The following is a 23,859-nucleotide window of genomic DNA, read 5'->3' on the forward strand; positions in this document are numbered from 1 at the left end:
CCCTTATAAGTAGTAGATCTTATTGCATTGTTGGCTCAAGGATATGCATTCCTTGTACAGGAGGAAATAGACAAGAAACTGCTTGCTTGCAAAGGAGATAAGCTCCTTTGGCAAAGCGTTGTCTGATTTACTGTATTTCTCTTCTTTTCAGCCTCTTTTGACCTTACTGATCTTTGCTGTGAGCATTCCTTGTCAGTTTCCTACAATGCTTTGCATTGTTTTTACAAGATAAGTATGTCACTCTTATTAATTATATTTGTGCAATTGATTTCTACCTTAGCATTAACTTAAGCAAGTTCTGCTTGCAGCCATTGTCGATAGAAAACTCTGAATTGCTCCCGGATGATGATAGGACACAAAATAGCTTCCCATGTACACTTTGAGTGCATTAGATATTTTTTTGTAGGTGGCATCATAATAGCCTGTGAAGTTCTCAGTGGGTATGGGCAGCATGCTTCTTTCTTCCTTGAATACTGTGGAGAGATTGACATGGCCATGCAGGTTTGAAGCCAGCCTGCCTTTGCTGACAAGCTCATTGTGCCATCTGGTTGTAACTTAAATGCTGCCTTTGGCTACTATTTAACCTATATCACAGATGGTGGAAGCGTGTTTATGTCTTCATTCAGATCATGTAAGCCCCAGCTATTTCTTCGTCTCTATTAAAGACTGCACAGTATGTCTGGTGTATGTAGTTATGCAATCTGATGATGGCATTACCATTCATGAGTTTTGGGTGGGAGGGGAGGGGCAGATTGATTCATCATTTTTGGGTGAACTGTAGAGCTCTGTAGTTGAAGCCTATCCTACTATGTTTACTGCTTTTTTAAACATTTGTTTTACGATTGTACTTATTTTTATTGCATTTCGTGGATAAAGGCCTATTTTGATTATACTTGTTGGTCACTACCCTGATATCTATTGGATGAATAACCACGTTCAGTCAGAGATGCCTGCCTTTTCTTTTAGGATGCATCTTTGGCTTTGCCCTTGGCTTTTGAGGAAGAATTACAGCTGAATGTTTCTCTGGGCTGTTTATGATCTTTTCACACTTGGGAGTAATTTGCCTTTAATTGATTCAAGCACACAACTATTCCAGCTTGTCTTATACTTAATATCTGCAGCTTATTCTCATGTAGTCACTGTTGGCTCTGACAACATAAGATCAATAGCTCCTGTCTAGTTTGTCACTGTTGACTGTAAGGTTTTCAGTTCTCATATTGGAAATGGCCTGTCCTAAAGAGCCCAATCAATATTCTGCTCCGAGGTTTGTTCTCATATGCTATATATAATTTGGATACGTGCCATATATTTTTGTGTGTGTGTATGAATGTGGGCATCACAGAGAGAGAGAGGATAAACTTATCTTCTGCTCTCACTAGCTGGCTGACACTGCTGTGTTTTTTCTTCTGCTCTTCCTTTGTACTGCAGTTGCTGTTCCCAAACTCTAGCCTGCTTATTTCCTCTGCTCTCTGATTATATGGCTGCTGTGAGTCAGCGGATTTTTGATTGTCTCGTTGGAACATACTTGGCTTTTGGGGGCATCTGTGACTCTTTTTTATGTAATTTCTGCTGTTGGCAGGTGACCTGTGGTGAAAGTCAAGCAAGAAGGACAATGACAAGCACAGTATCTTCCAAGAAGCCTTACCGTAAGGCTCCACCACAACATCGTGAGATTCATCATGAGCTGCCCATTCTGTGTGATGAATATGATGGTGTGATTTTGGCAGAGCAGAGTCAGGTAACTGAAATCAGGGCAGTTAAGAATCTGGTCCCACTGTATCTGCAGAAGGGGTTCAGCTGTACCAGGACAGATCATCTTAAACAGCAGGTGGATGGGTATGATGAGGTTTGCAATGTTAACTTTCCTTCCTTGTCTTTGGAGTCAAGTAGTGACAAGGAAGTAGCAGGATGCCAAGCAGAGCTAAACCTGAAGAGTTGGACTCTATCTTCTGCTGTATTTCCCAGCTGGAAAGTAGAGAAGCAGAATATGAAGTACTTTCAGTATCCTAGCCAAGGGTGGCTCAGTAAGTTCACAAGCCAGAGTGTGAAGACATTGGTAGCTTCGGGGGATGAAAGCCAAAAGCCAACCTGCTCCTTCAAAAGTAGAAGTTTACAGCGTTCTCTTATGTTCAAAGAACCTGCTGAGGTGTTGGCACCAAGAAAATTCCATATTCCAACTACTCACCTACCTCTCAAAGGCATCTTGAAGCAGACAAAGATGCTGGAGGTGCAACCTCAAAAGCTGAGAAAATCCCACTCAGTAGAAACCCTGACCCAAAGCCACCAATCACAATATAATGACCCCCAACTGTGCCTCAAGAGGCATGACAGGCATGCATCAGAATACCACAGTGTTAGCTCTTCAGAGTCTGCTCAACAAAAAGAAAAGACAAGACAGGAGAAGCTCCAGTTCTCAAAGTTCCTGGATGAGATCACCCACAGGGTACTGAGTCCTGTCTATTTCCATTCTTTGGGTGAAGATAGTGCAGGAGAAGGAATCCAGAAGTCTTTCACATTTTCCAAATGTTCCAGACAAGAAGGGCAGAAGGAAAGCCTGCTTGAGGCCACTAAGCAGATCACTGAGAAAAGCCCTCATCTAGTTAAGAGAAGAGAAGAATGGAGGCGAGAGGACCTTGAAACAATATTCTGCCATAGGAAGCCTCCAGAGGAGATGGACAGGACACCTAGGCAAAGGAGGAAGCTTGCTCTAGTGAGGAAGGACAGCACAGAGAAGCTTCAATCTATGGAGAAACAGGTGGTGGATTTGTGTCAATATCAGCTGCAGTACCCAGTGGAATTGAGTTTGTCTTTTAAGCAACAGCATCTATCCTCATGGAGAATGTCTTGGCAGGTGGAAGGGAGGGACACAAGGCAGGACCAAAGTGAATACTTGCTATGTGCCTGCAATCTCTGGATTGCAAACATGGCCAGATGCCAGTTTTGGAGTAAGGTTACCTGAAGAAAAAGACCTCCTTTCCTCCCTTATGTTGGAAACAGGAGAATAGCAGTACTGTATATCACTTAGAGCTTCTCTTTCTTTCAGCTTTCAGCAAGGTAGGTACTTAGCAAAGAGGGGATGAAGAACCAATTTTGCATTTGAGCACATATTTGTTATAGCATTAAGCACTGGAAGCGGGCTTCTCCCTCATTCCTCAATTGAGGGTTTAATATACAGCTTTTTAGCCCTGTCTTTTATGTAAGGAGATTATTCATGCAACAGGAAACTCAACCTGTTTGCTTGAATATGCACCTTCCAAGCATCCAGTTAATTTGTATCCCTTTATATTCAAATTTAGATTGCCTTTAGTTTGTTTCTTCAAGACATTTTTTCCATGCCTTTATCATCATGGCCAGTTTGGAGCACTTCAAATCAGAAGGATGCTACATTAACCTCTGTTTCATTAATTCGAACAGTAACAGCCAATATTCACAATGAATCCTGCTGCGCTTGTTTATTATCTGATTGCAAGGTTGCAGAGTACCAGCTTAAAAGACTAAATGCATCTGCTGCAATTTACTTATTTGGTTAGACAGCCTAGTAAATGCACATCTTCACCTGAGCATCATTCTTAACATCTTCCATTTTTCTTATATCCTCTAAGGAAAGGTATTCTTAAGTTAAACGCTCTAACAAAATATTCTGTAGTTTCTAATATCAGATTTAAGAATGTGCTGGGGCTTATATATTGCTTTTTATCTTCTACTGTCAAGATCTTGTATGTCTTCTCTTCCTCATTCTTGCCATCTGGTTGATTACCTTTCCCTCTGATTCAAATGGCATGAGAAAGCAAAGAAGACAGAGAGAGGAATAGCTTGTTTGACAACTCTCTGTATGACAAATATGACAAAAGTAGCAATGAGAAAGAAGAGAAGGAGTAATTAGGAACCATGATAGTTAAAAATTAGGCCCACTGAGGGTTTCTGATTCAAAGCTTCCCAAACCTGGAAAGGTAATTGTGAAGTAGAATTCCATAGAAATACTAAGCAATAGTAAATTATGACATTTGACTGATTGGGAACATCTGGCTTCAAATTCCCCTCAAACCATAGCATTTGAAGGGTGACTTTATATGCTTAAATTTCTGCTGGCCTAACATACCTGTTTAGATTGTTGTGAGACTACCTTCCTGTAAAATGGAGTTGGTAAAGAATGTTCTTTGATAGCAATATCATTTATCTCAAATTTTTATTGATAGGGTTGCTAGAGTAACGTACGCTGGTTTATGGCATAATATAGCATTTGCTAGTTTTCCAAAACAACTTAGTGATATGTTGAATGTAAAATAGATACTCTGTGGTGATAGAATGGAACAAACAAATGGTTGGAAAGGCTTGAGTAAACCTCTATTTTGACTAAAGGAATACGTTTGCCATAAAACAAGTTCTGAGTGCTATTTGCACAATAACCCTTGTAATTATTGTGATTGAGAGAACCGTTCAGGACGCAGTGTGTTCTTAATCCAAATTTCCCTCCTTTCTGAACCACACTTGTGGCCTAATGTAGGCAGGTTTAGAAAAAATATTTGTGGCTTGATCAGAGCTCTTTGTATAAGAATAAGAGGATGCTGTGGTTGCTTCCTTTTGTGTATGTATATACACACCTTTAGGTCAGCCTTGGACCCTGGCGATTGCTTGGACAAGTCCCTGCAGTTTTCTTGGCATCAATTTTGGAAGTGGTTTGCCATTGCCTCTTTCCTAGGGCTGAGAGAGAGTGACTGGTCCAAGGCTATCCAGCTGGCTTCATGCCTAAGGCAGGAGTAGAAAGCGCAGTCTCCTGGTTTCTAGCCTGGTCCCTTTAACCACTATACCAAACTGGCTCTTAGTTTTTTCCATTTAGCATCTGTATATTTTAGTTTGATATTCTGGTAACTAGTTCATATTATTAGTTCATAATATTCATATTTTTAAATGAAATTCTTGGTTCTGTTCCCTTTTATTTTTCATAGGAGCCCTTGACAGATGCAGAAAGGATAAAGTAAGTATCCTGGCCCTCTTTTATTCCATAGTTTTTGTAGTTCTCCTGGTTTCAGGTTATTTTATCTGTGCTTATTTTCTGATGTTGTAGAATTGCTTTTTCCTCTATTAATTTTTTTAATTTGTTTAAAAGGAACTTTAATTTGTTTAAAAGTCTGGCAGAAGTGATCATTGTAGAGCTGATAATAGTTGACTTGAGCTTAAACTGCCAAGGCTGCTGTTTACAGAAATCCAGCTGTAGAAATATTAAATGAAAACTTCAGTGTTGCCTATGTCTCAGTGCTGCTATAACAGGTTTGTTTAAGAACAGTATCCATTCTAAGTTCAATCATCTATTTATCTTGCTTGAAAATATATCTTAGATTTTATGTTCTTTTTGGAAAATTGAATGGGTAAAATATTTGCAGATGGTAAACCTATGAAGAACAGCCCGAACAGAATTATTGAATATTTGGGAGAATGTCTACATAGATGTAAATGTATGGATATGGCAACATAATCCTATTAAGCTATTATGTGAATACTGTCACATCTTCCTCTAGATAATTTTGTTTGGTGACCTGAAAATGGGTTAGTTCTCTTATATGAACACTGAAGTCAGGGTAAAATCGGGGTGGTGCTGACTGATTTTCCTCCATGCAACCTTACTTGTTTTCCCTGTGAAAACATACATTATTGAGTGAGTTTCAACTTCCAGTGGAGGATACCTGAGCTGCCTAGCCCCATCTGGTTGCTGTGCTTAATTTAAAGACTGTAAACTAAGAAGGAACTGCTGGCATAGATTAAGTGCCTACTACTTAGATTAAAACTCCCTGTCTGTAGAGTAGTAGAAGAATGATCAAGTGTGGAATTTTCTTTTCCTATCTAAAGTAAATTGCTCACATGTGCTCATCCTGGTGCCCAGATGGGCTTGCTCCTTAAAACATAATCTGGTGGGCATTTTCACTCTGTACATTAGACTTACTTGACGTTGCATATTGTTTTTGATCTGACCCACTCATCCTATTTCATATGTGTCCAAAATTCTGTTCATCTTACTTCCTGATCTGAGGACATGCTAGGAATTTTGAAAAAAGTATCTTCAGTACTACCCAAAGGGCTCCTGTAGTAAATGAAACCAGTCACAAAAATCTTACCAGAAAAGCAATTAATGAGAACCATGTACTGTAAACACATGTAAATAAACCTTCCAGAAACAACGAAAAACACAGTCTTTGTATTTCATAAGTGACATTTTAAGAATCTTCTCTCTCTCTCTCTCTCTCTCTCTCTCACACACACACACACACACACACACACCCCTTTATCCATCACAGACATATTAATGTAGTATTTAACTGACTAGGTTGCTCCCTTCTGACCTCCTTAACTTAAGTAAGCCCAACATCAGTACCTGGGAAGATGTTAGGGTAGATAGTAAAGCAGGCCATTTGTAAGCATCTTGAAGACAATACTGTGATTGCTAAGCAAAGCTTTTTAATAAAAATAGGTCATGTGAGACAGATCTCATTCTCCTTTACAAGCCAATTACTTTAGTGGACAAGCAGAATGCTATGAATATAACCTGCCTCAATTTCAGCAAAGCTTTTGACAAGATTCCACCTGACATTCTCCTTGACAAGCTATTAAAGTGTGGTTTGGATGGCACTTCAGTAAGATTGGTCCACAGGAGACTGACCAACTGCACTCAGACAGGATGAGTGGCTCCACATCAAATTAGAAAGCAGTAACTACAGGGATCTGTCTTGCAGTCCGTATTATTCAGCATTTTTATTAGAAATCTGGATAATGAGATTGATGGACTGCTTGCCAAATTTGCGGATGGCCCAAAATTGGAAGATCTGGCTAACACCCTGGGTGACAGAACAAGATTGCAGTCTAACCTGAACAAATTAGAAGGCTGGGCTGACAGAAACAAGTTGCTCTTCAAAAGGGAGAAATGTCAGCTACTATATTTAGAGAGGAAAAATACATGACACATATCAAATATGGGGATTCATGGCTTGAAAGCACTATAAGGGAGAAAGACTTCGGTTAGTCATTGACCACAAGCTAACATAAGTCAGTAGTGTGAGACAGCTGTTAGAAGAGCTAATGCAGTTCTAGGTTGCATTAGAAGAAGCATTGTATCAAAGATGTGTGAAGTCCTTATTCCCCTCTACTCCACACTGGTGAGTCCACATCTAGAGTAGCACCTATGATTCTGGGACCACATTTCCAGAAAGATGTTGATATGTTAAAATAAGTTCAGAGGAAGGTGACAAAGATGATACAGGGACTAGAGGACAGACTAAGGAACTTGGGATGTTCAGCCTGGAAGAAAAAAGACTGAAGGGAGACATTAAAAGATGCTATAGAGAAGATAAACAGGAACTATTTTCCATTGTCACAGAAACTGAAACCAAAAATAATGGGTACGAGTTTCAGCCCCTTGGAATTTGCTTAAATATAAGGATAAACTTTCTGACAGTAAGATTTGTACAACGATGGAATATTTTGCCTACGGAGGTGGTGCATTTTGTAACGCTGGAGGGGTTTTTAAGAGGGTGCTGCTTCTTGAGGGTAGTTTAGTTGCTTTTCATGCACTTTGCAGAGGGTTGGACTAGATGATCTTTGTTGTCCCTTCCACTTCCATGATTCGGTGATTCCTTTCCTGGTTTACCAAATGACGTTTTTTTTCCCCCTTTGGTTTTGGGCATCTTGCACAGGAAAACTTGAAGTTGAGGCTATCTATTTCTGTCCACAGGAATTGGTAGACATTTTGTGGAAGTGAAGGTGTTTTTTTTTTTTTTTAGTGTGTGTGTGGAGGATATAATTAGTCAATTGTTCTAAGCAAACGTTCAGTTCATGTAGCTCATTTGGTCACTTTGCAGCTAAATTAGGAGGTAGTTGAAGCTAAGGTGTTTTGTGTGTTCACATTGTGGCAACCTTCCACAGTCCAGAAACGAAGCTGAACTGTGCTTAGAAGCATGTTGGTATACTGGCAGCTAAATCTCCTGTAGTTTAATTGGAAATAAGTTGCTGCTTTTTGTACCTTAGATTGTTGCAGCATGACAATGAAGAGCTGCGTCGACGTCTGGCCTACGTCACCAACAAAATGGAAGCAATGGAGAGGGAGTTGGAGTCTGGCCAAGACTATCTGGAGATGGAGTTGGGCCAAAATCGAGAAGAACTAGAAAAATTTAAAGACAAATTCCGTAGGTATGTGACTTTTAGAACACCAGCGTGGGGAGGAGGAGAAGAGAGAAAAGCAGTCCAGCTCCTCAGCTGATAAAGAGTGTTCAGCTCATTCTGCAATATATTTCACCACACTCTGCCATTTGTAGAAGTGGTGCAAATGAGGGCAGGGGAATCTTTGGCTTTTCATATGTCGTTGAATTACAGCTTCCAATAACTCTTAGCTGTTGTTGCTAATGGTAGTTGTAGTTTGACAACATCTGGAAGACCAAAGACTCTCCTATTTTCTTGTAGATCATTATGTATCTGGGAAATAGCTCTGTATGAAATGTGTGTCCTGTGGCATGCAGACACCGCTTACAAAGCTGGATTTTTTTTCTAAGCATTTGTCCTGCTTTTGGTTGGCTTAGTGTTATGTAAGACCGATAGGCTTACAGGGTTATACTGTAATTACTGCATAGAGAATCTTTGGTCAGGCTTCCTAATACACTGGTACCTCTACTTACGAACTTAATCCGTTCCGTGACTCTGATCGCAAGTTGAGTTGGTCGCAAGTCGAAGTAAATTTTCCCATAAGGTTCAATGTAATTACCGTTAATCCGTTCCGGTGTCCGCGGACCATGCGTCAGGGGCGGAAAAACAGCTGCTGACCACGCGTCAGGGCGGAAAAATGGCTGCGGACCACGAGGAACGGGCGGAAAAATGGCTGCAGACCATGTGGCACGGGCGGAAAAATGGCCACGGACCATGTGGAACGGGCAGAAAATGGCTCGTAAGTTGAGGCGAGTTTGTAAGTAGAGGTAAATTTTTGGGGCCGGAGCTGATCGTATCTCGAAAATTTCGTAAGTAGGGGCGTTCGTAAGTAGAGGTACCACTGTACCTTGTTTAATAACTGAAGACAGTCCTAAGGAGGCGGAAACAGGAAAAGAAATAAGCTTCACAGAACATTGTGGAAGATGTGTTCCCAGTCAAAATGCCTCCCCACTGCCCCCCAAGATGGTGGCTATATTATCTCTTTTGGCTTTGAGTCTTGAAATCAGTGATACCTGTTGGGATACATCACATTTGTTTGCATCATCTAGAGCTTTGTTACACCTAGGAAAGATCTTGATGTGAGTGGTGCCTTATTGTTGTAGGGTGAAGGGGTCCTCTCTGATTGCCTATCAGTATTTATAGTTTATTAGATGTAACCAGGCCTGGATAGTTTGAACCAAGCTCAGAGTCTCATTCTTAGCAAACACAGGTAAGCCACAGATCATCAGCTTAGAAACTGGGGTAATGGGGACAAACGTGCAATTATTTATATAGCAATTTCACAGGTGGGAAAAGAAGAGGTGATGAAGAGAGAGAGTGATTAACCTTTACTGATAAATATTTCCTTTCTACTAGATAGGATTGGGAGTTTTTTCTGAAAGCTCTGTCAGATTCTCTAGTCTTTCCACTCTTTTACTGGAGTGAATTTTGATCTCCCCTTATCAGGCTTGTTCTCTCCCCCCATTCTCATCCCCCTGAATTTTGTACCTTTTTTCTCAAGCTTTTTGCAGATTAATGCAGAAGAAGGACATGTACCCAAACATGGCAGAGTTTAGGGCATAGCATAGCATAGGGCAGGCATTGTATAATATGTCTGTTTCCATACCTGATTTTCACCTCAGTGGACCTTTTGTGCCTCTTCAGTAACCTGGGTACTCTTCTGTATCTTAGATTGCAGAATAGTTATACAGCCTCACAGAGAACAAATCAGGATTTGGAGGAGAAGCTGCATACCCTGGTAAGTGATTTTGTGGGCCTATAATGGGTAGAATGGGCAGGCCTAGCTGCTTTAAAGCTCCTAAAGGGTACAAGTATTATATAGTAACATCAAAATGTAATAAATCAAGTTTTGGAATAGAATTTCAGCCTAGAGTTGCCGAGAATGGGCGTTTCTTCTCAGTCTTCTGTGGTTTGTGCAACAGCGTTTCAGTTCTCCTGCAACACAGCTATTTGTAGTTTGTCTTGCAGCTTTTAAAAAGAGTCTTGGAGTCATTATGTACTGCTTATTGCAGGATCTGGGTGGGATGGTTTTGTCATGAATTGTGGGGTGTCAGAGTGGAGCCGACATTTGTATATTGTGTGCATTCATAACACTCATGGCTTTTTTCTCTCTCTCTCTCCTCTCTCTCTCTCTCTCTCTCTGTCTCTTTCCTTCCTATGCTGCTGCTGGCACATGCTGGGTGTGCTCACCTCTCAGGCCTCTCTCAGTCAAAGCTGGATTTTTGCAGTTGCGTCTTTTCGTTTGTGTGTTTCTTCTTTTCCTCTTCATATGTTTCAGCCTTTCCAGTTTCATTGTTGACCATACATTACTCAACCCCACTTGCACTATCTTTGATGGGATCCAGAATCTGAATCAGCCAGGAATTTGGGTTTGAACAAAATGGCTGATCTTTTCCTAGCATGACTTGCTCTATCCTATTTTTATAGGATGTCATAGCTTAGGAAAGAAATGTCATTTATCTACAGAAAAGTAGAATCCACAAGAGATATAGTGCTTTTTCTTATCATTGCAAAACTAGGAGTTGGATAGTACAGTTCCCAGAAGCTCCAATCACCATGACCAAAACTGAGGATTTTTCATTCCAGTACAAATCCGGCACCAAATCATTATCATTTTAACCCAGTATCGGCACTCATACTTCACCAGACAGAATGGAGCAGGAACAAGTTCACATGTTTCAAATTCAGTGAAATTTGGCATGAAGGTCTCAGTAAACTTTATGTCAGTACTAAAGTAATGTTATACAGGGTGAATATATGAGATAACAGAAAGCCTCTGATCCTGCTTACTTTATATCATAAGTAGTGTAACTGGGCAGGAAAAAGAAACAAAATACATATTTCTGCGGGGCTATAAGAGTTCTGCCTTTCTGACTGGACTTTGGAATAATAGGATATTACTTTAAGTGCAAAATGAATACCCTGAGAGCCTCAATTTTCACAGAAAGCAAGAATGGACAACCTTCAGTTGTATATATGCATGGTCCCTGAACCCCATCCTGACCATACTCATTTACATTGAGTGCTTTGGGGGGTGGGGTTGCCACCTTGAGGCAGGAAACACATAAAATATGTAGTGTGAGTGGTAAAAGAGGCTTAAAGTAGCAGACAGACCTCAGCATTCATTCCTCAGACTTAGGACAGCAGTTCTCAGCCCCAATCACTTGCATCATCAACCCACCCACTGCCTTCCTTTTGCTCCAAAGGGTGGGTTTCAGCTGCCAGAAGATTGCTCACCACGTGGAAAAAGCCTATACTTAGTATTTAAAGGCTATTGTATGCTTATCTGAAAGCAAGCCCTATTAGACTGAGTGAGGCACAGTAGACTTGTGTGGCACTGGGGTGCTTTTCTGTGAAAAAGGTAAGGTACCTTTGTAGGGTTTGAAAATGAGTGGAAAATACCTCCCGAAATTTCAGGGCAGAACTTGCCCTTCCTGAGACACACATTTAAGATGTTTATGTTTTGCCACTTTGGAAAAATGCCTGTTTTGGAAGAAATTGGGATCAAATGATGGTCTTGGAGACTCAGGAAATAGTTGAGGTCTAGGATGCATAAATCAGTTTAAATCTATTTCTTATCAGTATGGCATGCATTTAAATATTACTTTTCTCGCTCAGATATTCTGTGAATTACTTGTTTTAAAAAAACACACCCAAACCCTCAGTCATTGTTATGTATTGCACTTGTCCTATGCAACTTGCTCAAAAGTACATATTTTTGTTTGAATTCATTCCAAGATGGATTTCATTCTGGTGGATCACATCATTTTTATTATTAAGAAAATCTATACTGGCCTGCATTGCTAGGTAAGCGTAGGAAAATAGAATTTTAAATCCCATGGTGCAGGAACTTTTTCTGAATAAGGATAAGCTCTAAGATATTAGAAAGCCTGCTTTGATTTGATTTGTTTTTAAAGAGTACAATACCTGCTTATTTCCAAGATTTTTCCCACCATATCTAAGTGTCTGGACTAAAACCTTCCTCTTTTATTGAATGAATATGGAGATTTTTGTTAATCATAAGGAGTACTGTGAAATTAAAACCCATGTGTTAGAAACTGTGAAGTTCAGACAAAGGAAAATAGGTTGCTACTCCTCTGCCCTACAATTAGAAGAGTGATTAATTGTAGGCTATGAGCATAGAGTTCAGAAAATTTGAGTGGAGGAAGATACATTAAGTACAGTTGCTTTGAATATTCCTATTACTTTTCTTTAGATGAATAGATCCAAACAGTTTTTCACAGTTTCCCCAAGCAAAAGAGGCATTAGAGGTACCCTAAGGATATCTCAACAGAACTGTATAGTATATCTAAAACTTCTTGCCACAAGTTTCTCTCCTGTCAGTGCTCAAAATGTGTCTGTTCAAACCAAGATGACAAACTCTGATCCCGCGCCCTTTCCAAGGTGTTCTTGGATTCCAACCCCTATAATGCCTGACAATAGGCCATGCTGGCTAGCAGTGATATGAATTGGAGCACAACAGAAGCTCAGGTTCGCCAATATCTGATTTAAAGGTCATTCTTCATGTTTGCATGGCATGTTGGCAAAACAGGTATGAAGAGGCCAAGAAACACTCGAGTACAGTTTGCTCTCCTAAATAGTAGATGTATCCTAAGGCCTACAAAAAGAATTACCTGGGTTATTTAAGCCTCTTCTCCTCCTTTGCTAAAGGAAGAAAAGGAGCTAGATTTCTGGAGCTGGGTAGGGTGTAGAAGAGAAAAGGGCAAGGATAAAGGCAATCCATTGTTGACTAACATGACTCATCACCTGTATATTCCTGTCCACTAGATTAAAAAAGCTGAAATGGATCGGAAAACTCTTGATTGGGAAATTGTGGAGCTCACTAATAAGCTTCTGGATGCCAAAACAACTATCAATAAACTGGAAGAGCTTAATGTAAGCAGTCTTTTTCTCAGAACATGCATTTTGTGTAAGGAGTAGGGAAATAATTAATAGGCTTATCCTTTTTAAAGTATATTAGTGTTAATGTTCTGTGAAGAGTAGCAGATGACAGCCCGCTGAAGTTCAAATAAATACTCTTCTAAGAAACTTGCACTGTATAAGGGAGCTCAGCTCCTATCTGAGCAACATAGTGGTACTGAACTTTTTTAAGGAGATGGCTTGTGAAAACTGGGGTGCTTAATCTGTAGTTTGTTTAGAGCAGCCTTTCCCAATCTGGTGTTTTTGAAATGTATAGAATTATAAATATGAGCCTCCCTACTTGATGGGATTCATAGATCAGCATATCTGGAGGACTCTAGGTAAGGAAGGCTTTGCATTAACTGACAGCCCTACAAGTCAGTTTATTCTGTCAGACATTTACCAGAGTTTTTGATGCTTTTTGGGGATCTAGTGGGTTGTTTAGATTAAATACATTATTTTTCCTGTTGGCTTCACATACTGCTGTATCAGCTTGACCCACACGTAACTTCTGTGTGGCCCTAACTCTAGATATGGTCTAGGGCAGTTTCTTGGGGCTTAGCTACTGACTTCTGTCTGTTTGTAAAGTTGTAAAGTTCTTCATGTGTTTGGGAGTAAGATTAATAAAGTGACTCCACTTATTGTAGTTGTCTTACTTAAAGCCTGTTTTAAAAATAAGTATTCTAGTTTGTGAATGAGCTTGTCCAATCACATAATTTTTAATCAGCCATGATGGAGAAGAAGCTAACCATGTGATAGCTGAACATTTTAATGCATTTTTTCTTTATCTAAACAAATGTTCATTGGGGTTTGCAAAGAAGATTGAAGAGAGAAACTGATGTGATCAAGACTGGTTCTGCCATTAACTTTCAGCTGCAGATTCTGGGTTGCCATAGAAGTGTTGCAAGTTCTCAGTTATTTTGTTTTCATCATTATGAAATGCTTTTGTATTTTTGCTTGGGGCATCACAGTATTTTGGACCATTTCAAGATGTGTCTCTTCAATCATGATGTGTTGTCTTGGCAGGAGCGATATCGGCTAGACTGTAACTTAGCAGTGCAGCTCCTGAAGTGCAACAAATCTCATTTTCGGAACCACAAATTTGCTGATGTGAGTAAAAACCTGGAGGGGTTTGAGGACTGATGAATCACTTTAATGGCCTAGGATGAACTGCATGCTCTTATTTTTCAGAGATTTCTGTCTCCTAAAGGGGACAACAAACAATTAATGCCTGTCATCTTGTACATGTTGGTCCTCATTCTCATTGCCCCACTGGCTTTGAATTCAGTAGGTTCCTGCAAAGAGTTTACAGAATTGCAGGCCTCCCGCTTAATCCTAACTTTCCTCTTTGTTTCAGCTAACCATTTCTATATGAGTTCTCAGCACCATGAGTTGTTAAAAGGGAATTAGTAATCCAGTACAAGAATCTGTTTACTTCAGGGGCTTTTAACTAATTAAGGTGAGGCCATTCAGAAGCAGGATAGAAACTAAGGAAGTTAGTTGGACTAGGTGGTTTAAATATCTGGTAGATTTCCAGATTTCATAAGCATAATCACAAATTTATTCCAGAGTTCAGTACTAGATATTGAGTATTAATATTGTTGTTCTTGCTACTGCCTTTATTATTACGATGAGTATATTTTAGTTGGTTTTCAGACTTGCAAAATGGCATATGAATACAATCATGGTCAATTACAGGTCATAACAGTTTTTGTAAAAAAGATACAGAATACTTTTCAAAGCTGCTTTGAACTCAAAAGCCATTTACGAGTTAAACTGAAGGCAATCTTAACCAGAAACTTATTTACAGTGAGCAAAATAGATGCATAGAAGGGACTAATTGTATATCAACAGTGTTTCCAAAGTATTGGTACCACCCAAACCTCAAACAGAACGATTAAAAGATGGAAATCCCAAGCAAAACATCTTTATGATTGGATAGAACCGCTTGAGGAGTTGCCTGGAGGTTTGGAGGAGGAGTGGATGGTTTGGAGATGTTTAAACAGACTGTGCACTGGCTTGGGTAGAACTAAAGATCAAATGGAAAAATGGGGGTTTCTTCCTGAGGACAAGGATATTTACTGTGAATGTGGTGCTATTCAAACAACTATCCATCTTTTACAGTGCCCTTTGGGACCGACATGCACACAGAATGAGTTGCTGGCCAGAAATGTCTTTGCCATTAATGTGGCCCGGCATTGGGCAAGAATTATATAAATCTATATTTTTATTAAAGTTTTTTAATTTTTTCAATTTAGATTAATAATTATCTCCTTTCTAGTTCCTGCATTTCTGACATGAGATGAGATGAGACCACTGATAAGGGCTTCTTGCTTACCTAACAGATCTTAATAGTGGGGACTCTAGAATTATCCCCGAGGTAGATCTTAATATATCAAACGTCTTCTGGTATCATTGGGCTCAGGAGATGAATTGGTACCAAGATTTAATAGCAGCTAAACATTTATGATTAGTTTGTAGGAATACTTACATTAATTGCAGCTTTTTAATATAGGTGTAACATTAATAGATGATGTTATTTGCATAATCTGTTTAAAATATATTAATAGATATGAAAATCAATATATGAAAATTTCCCTTTTTTTAGTGGAAGAGTCCATCTTCAGTTAGTTACAGTATATCATTTCATGATTACAGTCAGGCCCTTCCACAAGTATATAAGTGCTACAACACATTTATATATTAAAACCATTTTAGAAATATTTGCTTTCTCCCATTTCAATATTCCACCAACACACAAATAGAGCCAATTGTATCATTTATTTTTCACCTAAGATGTCTATCCTATGACGTCTAGAATCAGTTGCTACTGACACTTTCCAGCCTCCCTACCCCCCACCCCAAGAATCCCATATTATTTTGGTTAAAATGAGAGTGCCATCTCTTCATGAGATGCTTTAGTTCAGGCTAACAGGAGACCAGACCAAGATGCTATCAATTTCCTATAGGAAACTAATTCCATCCCTAGTTCTATTGGGTTTCTGTGTACCACACAGATAGGCCCTACGCTTGAACAAAATATTCTTCAAAATATTGTAGAACTAAACGTTTGGCCCATTCCTATGCTCAAGGGCTTAGGCCAGTGTTGTCCAAACTTGGCCACTTTAAGAGTGGCTGGCTGGGGAATTCTGGGAGTTGAAATCCACTCATCTTAAAGTGGCCAAGTTTGGACAACACTGGCTTAGCCTCAAATGACATGGGTGCTGCTTTCCTGCTCGGTTTATTACCACAGTTGCAGCAGCATCATAGGAGCATTTGAACTTCTGCCTTGGAGATTTGGACTGAGAGATTTTTCTCAGGCATGTTCCTTTTGCATATTAATTTTCCTAAGTACAGTAATCCTTTATTTTTAGTGCCTCTTTGGAGCCTGAGGGCTCTTCTAGCTGCAGAAGAAAATTGCTGCAAAGGTGGCTTCTGCATATTGAGACTCTGCCTTGATGAAAGCCATACCTTTCTTGCTTTAATATTCAGAGATTCACGCACCTGCTGGTTCTCAACGTTTTTTAAAATGGGTTATTGCAGTTATAGACTGCCAAGCTACTCACCCCAGATATGACTTGTGGGCACTCTTTTAGGATATAGGGTTTTCTACAGCTTTTAAAGGGGGATTTTTAATTTGTACTTCCAGGCCTGGTACATGTTCCCAGCTATCAATGTTGACACATTTTTACAGCTGGATATTTGTATTAGGCAGAATGCTTGTTTATTACTGTAACGTATATGCCATTCCTTTCCCAAAACTCTGGGCACCTTACAGTATTAATATCAGTTTATGTAATTAATATACAATATTTTGTATATTAATTACATAATTACAATACATGTAATTGACAGCACAGTGTTCATCTTTTGCAATCCTAACACATCTGGCCCATCACCAGGGCAATTTGTCAGGCACAAAGACTATGAAGAAGAACAGGAGATGGTTTACCTGTAACTGGTGGTCACTTCAAGTGGTCACCTCTGCTTTCACCCAATTCTGTCTCTGCCATAGATGCTGGCTCTCATGATCCCTTGTCATTCTGCTTTTCATGCTTTCCAGGAATTGCTGCAGTACTCATTGGGAAATGAAGAGGAGCTAGATCCTGTGGGAGGGCATCTTGGAGAGCAGGGAAGGACCGTTCTGCTAAAAGCTCAGCCCTAGGATGTTCTGTGCAGAATCTATTAGTATGAATGCACAGAGGAAACGGATGAAAATTACATACTCCTTGCTTATAACTTGAAAGACTGTCCATGGGAGATTCTCAGAGAGTGTAATGGTGGTTCTGTTTCCAAAATCAGTTGAACTAATTCTAGGGCAATTTGCCAAGGCAGTGGCCTATAATTACTAGATGCTTCCTGGCAGACAGCCTATAACAAGGACAGGGAAGGAACTGGTCATTTAGTTCAGTGCGGCAATCAGCTTTTTTTTTTTTTTCCCCACTAATCAATAGCACTGTGGTGGCCTAACATGAGAAAGGAATGCAAGTTAGTACAAACATTTCTTTCCATTTCTTCTAAATGTGTATTGTTTGTCAGTCACGGAAAAACTATATTTTCCCTTGATTTTGGGATAGAAATAGAAGTATGTAGGTTTTGCATGTTTGAAAAGCTCTTTAGTTACATATCTCAGAACAAGCGGTTTAGATTGGATTTGCAGAAACTTCTGCATACTCATTTGTGTATTTGTCCACCCTAATTAGTCTGCTGTATCCTATACACAATTTAATTCCAGACTTTTTTCTTGTCAGCTTCCATATGAACTGCAAGATATGGTCAACAAGCACCTGCAAAACACTCAGGATTCTGTAGGCCCTGGCCAGGAGGAACTGCACACCTTGGTTCCATCTGATGTTGTCCCAACCTCAATCATTGCTAGAGTATTGGAGAAGCCAGAGTCACTGGTGCTGAATTCAGCCAAATCCAGCAGTGGAAGTTGCTCCATGGCTGAAGATGTTTTTGTGCATGTAGATATGAGTGGCACTCTTCCTGAAGCTTGTGTGAGTTCAGGGCAAGCAGAAAGCAAGGGGAAGGAGGGATCAAGGCAGCAAAATGGGAGCTGCAAGCCACAGAGCTCCTTGGAGAGCTTGCCTAATGAGGTGCCCACTTTTGAGAAACTAAGCCCATATCCCACCCCTCCCCCTCCTCACCCCATGTATCCAGGGCGCAAAGTAATTGAGTTTTCAGAGGACAAAGTGCGGATCCCAAAGAACAGCCCACTGCCTAACTGTACTTACGCTACCCGCCAAGCTATCTCTCTGAGCTTAGTCCAGGGGGAGGATGAGAACTGCGACAGGCAACGGCCCCTTCCCAGCAGCCCAGCCTCAGGTCAACGTTCTGCCTCCAGCTGCTCCTACCAACCTTCCCCTAAGTTGAGCCGAGTTCCTGGATCTTCTCAGAGCAGCCCCTTCAGCAGCCCCCCACAGGTTCCCAGCACATTTGCCAGCTCTGCCAGCTCCGAGGAGGATTTGCTAGCTAATTGGCAGCGGATGTTTGTGGACAAGGCTCCCCCTTCCACAGAGCAGGTGCTAGTAAACCGTACTGCGTTTAGCCGTGACACGGCACAGGAGCTCCAGAAACGTTTCAGCCGCTCCATGCAAGAGCTAGGTCGGGTGGCTTCTGTCTACTCAGATGGTGAGGAATCAGTGCAGAGCTGCAGCTGGACCGTAAGCAGAGACTCAAGCGTGGACATTGACAGCACAGAGTTTCGGAGCCGCCGGAACCACTTCTCTTCTGACTACAGCACAGATTTCTCCCAGGACGAAGCCTGCAAATTGCTGCAAGGGTGTGGTACTGAGGGGATGGCAGAACCTATCACTTCTTCACCAGAGAAGTCCAAAGATTACATAGACTACTCATCTGGGAGCCCAGCTGAAGAACAGGAAATGCTGTTCCAGGAAAGTAAGGAGAACAGTCAAGAGGGTGTTTCTGAGCAGAGCAGGGATGGCAAGAGCAAGCCAGCTCCTGGGCGTCCACATCGCAGCCCCAAGAGAATGGGCGTTCATCATCTACATCGTAAAGACAGCCTAACCCAAGCTCAGGAGCAAGGCAACTTGCTCACTTGAGAGTGAGGAAGAAGATTGGTCTTGGCTGCCCAGGTTCAGTGTTGCATTCACTTCCCAGGTTTGCCCCTCAAGCCCTGAAACTCAAGCGATTGCCATTATGTTATTTCTGGCCAGGAATCCTAGGCAATGCTTAAGTATTTACTGTCTTTTTAATACACAGGAAGTGTGGAGACAGCTTTTCTCTAGCATCAGGATGCATTTGGATGTATGCTGGCATCACTTCTGTGCTAATGTTCACAGCTCAAGCACTCCTCAGGTGTGACAAGATATAGGATTGTGCTCTCTGTGCCTGCCTTCTTCAACTTGTCCTCCTTGTCTTGAAGGCCAAGATCTAGAAAATAGTTCACTGAGTCCAATTATAATAATGTATATGATTGGAAAACCAGCACAATTTTAGATCTACACAAGCACTATAACTGTGTGGAGTTGAATCTGGTGGTAATTACCTTGCAGACCTTCCCTCTTAAGGTAAAGAACAATTGAACAGTTGAGACAAAGGTACACTTTCTATCTCCCCTCCATGCATTCTTTCTCAGAATGCTTGGTGAGGGATTCCGTCTGACTTTATTTCTTTTCTTCAGAAATTCTGCCTTCACACTTACTGATCAACTCCAATTGATTCAAATTATGTCCTGGGACACCTGAAGCCTATATTTCTACCTTTTCAGCTTGTGGCATGAAATAGGAATATTCTGTCCCTGTTTTCTTGCCTCAGTCTCCCACAAAGCCATCAGGTGAAGAATATAAATGAGGTGAGAAGTCTTCTGTGGGTGAACATCCTCAGTTCTGTTAGCTTTTGGTGAATTCTGTAAAATTTTGGTGAATTCATGTTTGTTTCTCCAAGCCTTTCTGTGACTATATTCATAGGTCAACAGGGCAGATGAGGCACAGGAATCACCTCTGCCATTTCTTTGCGTGTTGCATAGGGGGAGAGGCTCCATTCTCTGGAATGCGGGGTTCTTTCTGCCAAAGTAGACCTCCGAGCTCCCTGCCATAGCCACCCAGCAAAACTGAGCTGGATTGTTTGCCATAATGAGCTGAGTCTGTGAAGCTGTCTTTTCGGCTATCACTTGGATACTCTGGATCATGTCTTGGTGGTAGTACACTGTGTATGCTTTCCTTTGGATTAGTTTTCCTCACTCTTATTCTCTCTAGATGTGTTGGGGCTAAAATTCTCAGCAAGTGTGACTGTATGGGGATTTGCTGCCTCAGCGCTTCTGGAGGATGCCAAATTTAGGAATGCTGCTTAAGGTCTTCAACTTTGAAAATGTACCTATCTCTCATTTTGTGAATGAGCAAAACGTGTAGTGGGTTAGGGTGGTACATGCTGTGGAAGAAATATCTCAGCTTTCTCCTCATTTTGAGTCATTTTATGTCTGGTCCATAAAATTATTTCACTAGCTGAGGAAGAAATCCACATTAATCCAAGACTAAACCATACAGCCAGCTTGCCTCTTGATGACTTTTCTTGGCACAAAATTAGATACTTCTTGTTTGCCCCCTTGGAGATGGCTGATGAGGATGGGCATCCCAGTATGGGGTCCAAATTGACACTAGTGCCTTTCCAAGGCCTTATCCAAGGTCTTTTATTCCCTTTCCCCTTTTTTGGTTTCTTAGTTGTATTCAGTATTTTGTTCTTCCTTTGTAGGTATGTTTTTGTGTGTTATTTGCGCATGTGCGCATGGGGGGGGAGGATTAATTTCCTAGTGTTAAGAATTTTTCATTAAAGGATCAAACTTTAATATTTGAATTCATTAGCCTGCCCTGCTATTCATGCAACCAGAGAAACTTCTTGGCTACTTGGCTTAATTGTTTTTGCCAGCTATTTGTTTGAATGAGATTTCAGTAATTTTCTGTTAGGGAATATTACAGCCTTTCTCCTCAAATACAGCAATCTGGTCATACCTGACTTTTTGGATATAGTTTTGTTTAAATACTTCTTAATGGGCCATTCTTTTTCTTAGGCTGCTAGCTATTACATTGTATTAGTGAGATGTGACTCAGTATTTTTTGCTAATAAACTGCTGAAGACACTATTCCTTTAGCTTACATAATACTTAGTGGTCTGACTTCTTCAGCTGATATTTACTTACTTTCTCATTCACTCTCTTGATTCAGCTTTTGAATTCCTAGAACTTTCTCTGCACTACATGGAACAGAACCCAGGTTGCTATTTTTTCCTGCTCCAGTCCTCCTGTATTTTTTAAAATCAGGTTACTGGAGATAGGGCTGCTTAGTGACCTTTTATTTAAATCAGTATTGGTTAAATCCTTTCTAGTTGAATTGAAATAGTTCTCATGAGCTAATTGGGTCAATGGAATTGATTTGAGACCATCTCCGTTAGATAATGTTAAGTCCGGATCCAGTTTTCCTTTCTGTGGTTGCCTGCATAAAACATTCTGAAGTTAACACACGACGATTTAAACAATTTTTTCTTCTCACTTGAGCTAAAGCAGGGACCCATAAAGTTCAGCTCAGGGTCACTACCATCCCTCTTTTGACCCTCAGAGCCACTCCAAATTGGTGGGATCTAACATTTTGGCCTTTTAACATTTTTTTAAAAATGTTGGAAGTAGTTTTAAGGGCTAAAATGGATATCTTTAAGCCTTGCAGAGACTAAGGGTACCCATTTAACCACTTAAAACTCTTCTATAAGTGGCCTTTGAAGTGGTTCTTGACATGCCACCTGAGGACTGGGGTAGCCTTTTAGCTGATAATAGGCTAAAGGCTGGGGGGAAAGCCAGAAGAAAGGAAGTATTTTTTTTTATTATAAATGAATAGTATAATTTATTAAGTGAATTACTATCCTTGTGTAATCTGGCTTCTTAGCCCTTCACCTCTGGCAGTATTTTATTGGAGAACTTGAACTGACTCATTTAGCTGCGCCACATTTTACAGTGTCCCAACTCAAGACTGTTAATCTGCAACTAAAATGTTTTGGTGATGGTGATGTTTTTTTGGGTTTCTGTTTTTTTTTTTTTTTTTTGAGATTTTCAAACTGATAATGTATATTTTAAAGGCAGAAATAAAACTATTTTAAAAGTATGTCTCTATACTTGGTTGTTTATTTTGTGGCTTGAATCAGAAACAGGCCACAGGAATCTTCTGCTAAAACTCTGAAGTTCCAATCAGAGGTATTTTTCAGCACTTACTAATTGATATTATAACCAGAAATGCAAGGGATCTAATCTGGAACCACCTTGATGCAAAATAAATAAATAAATAAAAAATTGCTGTACCACTGAGATACAACTTTTCTTGTAAATTACCCCAAGGCTTAACTTTCCCTTATGATTGTAGTTGAACTGCAACTTTCTCTGGAATTATCAGCTGATGTAACAATTGACATTTGGTGTTTAGCAGGGAGCTGAATAGAAACCAAGCTCTTAGTATAGCATGAGGCATCCTTAGTTAAACTAGAAGCATATATTAGTTTTTTTCACTTTCGGTGTTTGGGGTTTAGAGTTCTTTCAAATGCTTGATATAGTAATACTGTATACCAGCCTTCTCAACCTGACTTTCTAGATATTTTGATCTCTGATTTCCACATCAACCTCAGTTTCAGCCAGTTTGAAGGTTCTGTTTGAAATCCAAAACATCTGTGATTGGAAGTCTGCTATATACCATTCAAGGGATTACTGAAAAATCCTAATGAGAAAATGCAGACACTGCTGCCTCCTACTGGTTTTCATGGACTTTGTATTTTTTTGAGAAAGATACATACTTGCATTCCTATAATGATGGTTATACAATAATAAATTTTTTATTGTTTGGCCAAGGTGGATTTACAAATAGAAGTAAGGCCAATGTATCAAAATTAGTAGAGGCAGTGAGCTGTAATCATGCCTCTTATCTGTAATGTGTAAGAAGACCTTTTATGATCTTTGCTCTTACTGAAAAAGTGTGATGGTCTATTGTAATGTCATCACTTTTGTTCTGAATTCATTGTTGATGCATTCCTGGGGAATGAAGATTTTTAGTTCTTCCTTCATTGATACATTTGTGTGTGCTTTAATATAGCTTTGCTTTTTTTTTTTTAAACAAGAAAAAGATTGGTTCATAGGACTTACACTACAAAATCCTCTGTCCCCATTATATTGTATCTTCCCACTCGCACCCAAGGCAGAGCTAGAAGATTCTGACAATGCTTCCTGTGGGAAGATACTTCACCCCCTGTTTCAGTATGACAAACCAACAGGATTGCTTAAAGAAGACACACACGAGAAATATAGTAAAAAAAAAAAGGGGGGGAGGGATTAAACTATGTAGAATTAGTTGCTGAAATTTTTATATCTCTATCTATCTATCTATCTATCTATCTATCTATCTATCTATCTATCTATCTATCTATCTATCTATCAATGCCTAGGTGGGCTGGATGCCCTGTCTCTGCTGTAGAAAAAAGAGCTTCATGTAAGTCAAATGTACTGGTTGTCTTCAGCAGAGCTGGGCATTTTATAGTGTGACATACCAGAGCTGTTCCTGAGAGTGGGATTTTACATCTGGACAGCTTCTAGCCCTTGCTAGAAACTACTTTCTGTAGTGTTCTGCTAAAGAATGCTTCACCCAATCTGTGTAAGAGTTATGCTTACAGTGTTTTATAAAGGAGGACACAGAGAACTCTGTGGCAGCTCTACAGATGTGTCTCAAGGGACCCATAGTTTTGAAGGAAGCTGAGACTGCTGTACTT

General features: G+C 40.1%; 1 protein-coding gene across 8 annotated transcripts in view; it reads left to right on the forward strand.

The window, feature by feature from the left end:
* Positions 1–22,227, forward strand: part of TJAP1 (tight junction associated protein 1) — a 54,620-nt gene extending 32,393 nt beyond the window's left edge. For 2 of the 8 annotated variants that reach the window (XM_088144991.1, XM_088144996.1), the window contains exons 5-13: positions 152–232; positions 1,580–1,738; positions 4,947–4,975; positions 8,014–8,175; positions 9,856–9,922; positions 10,382–10,411; positions 12,973–13,080; positions 14,131–14,214; positions 17,856–22,227. In XM_088144991.1, coding sequence (XP_088001117.1) covers positions 1,613–1,738; positions 4,947–4,975; positions 8,014–8,175; positions 9,856–9,922; positions 10,382–10,411; positions 12,973–13,080; positions 14,131–14,214; positions 17,856–19,169 — 1,920 coding nt within the window. In that variant the 5' untranslated portion in view covers positions 152–232; positions 1,580–1,612 and the 3' untranslated portion in view covers positions 19,170–22,227. Of the gene's footprint in view, positions 1–151; positions 233–1,579; positions 1,739–1,784; positions 2,756–4,946; positions 4,976–8,013; positions 8,176–9,855; positions 9,923–10,381; positions 10,412–12,972; positions 13,081–14,130; positions 14,215–17,855 lie in introns of those variants that run through there. The other 6 variants (XM_088145001.1, XM_088145009.1, XM_007430726.3 and 3 more) reach the window with 5 other exon arrangements.
* Positions 22,228–23,859: the final 1,632 nt, after the last annotated feature.

This window comes from Python bivittatus, unplaced genomic scaffold (genome assembly GCF_059951505.1).
Source record: "Python bivittatus isolate LINGU-HERP-01145 unplaced genomic scaffold, Pbiv_v1 ctg000020_np1212, whole genome shotgun sequence".
Lineage (NCBI taxonomy): Eukaryota > Metazoa > Chordata > Lepidosauria > Squamata > Pythonidae > Python > Python bivittatus.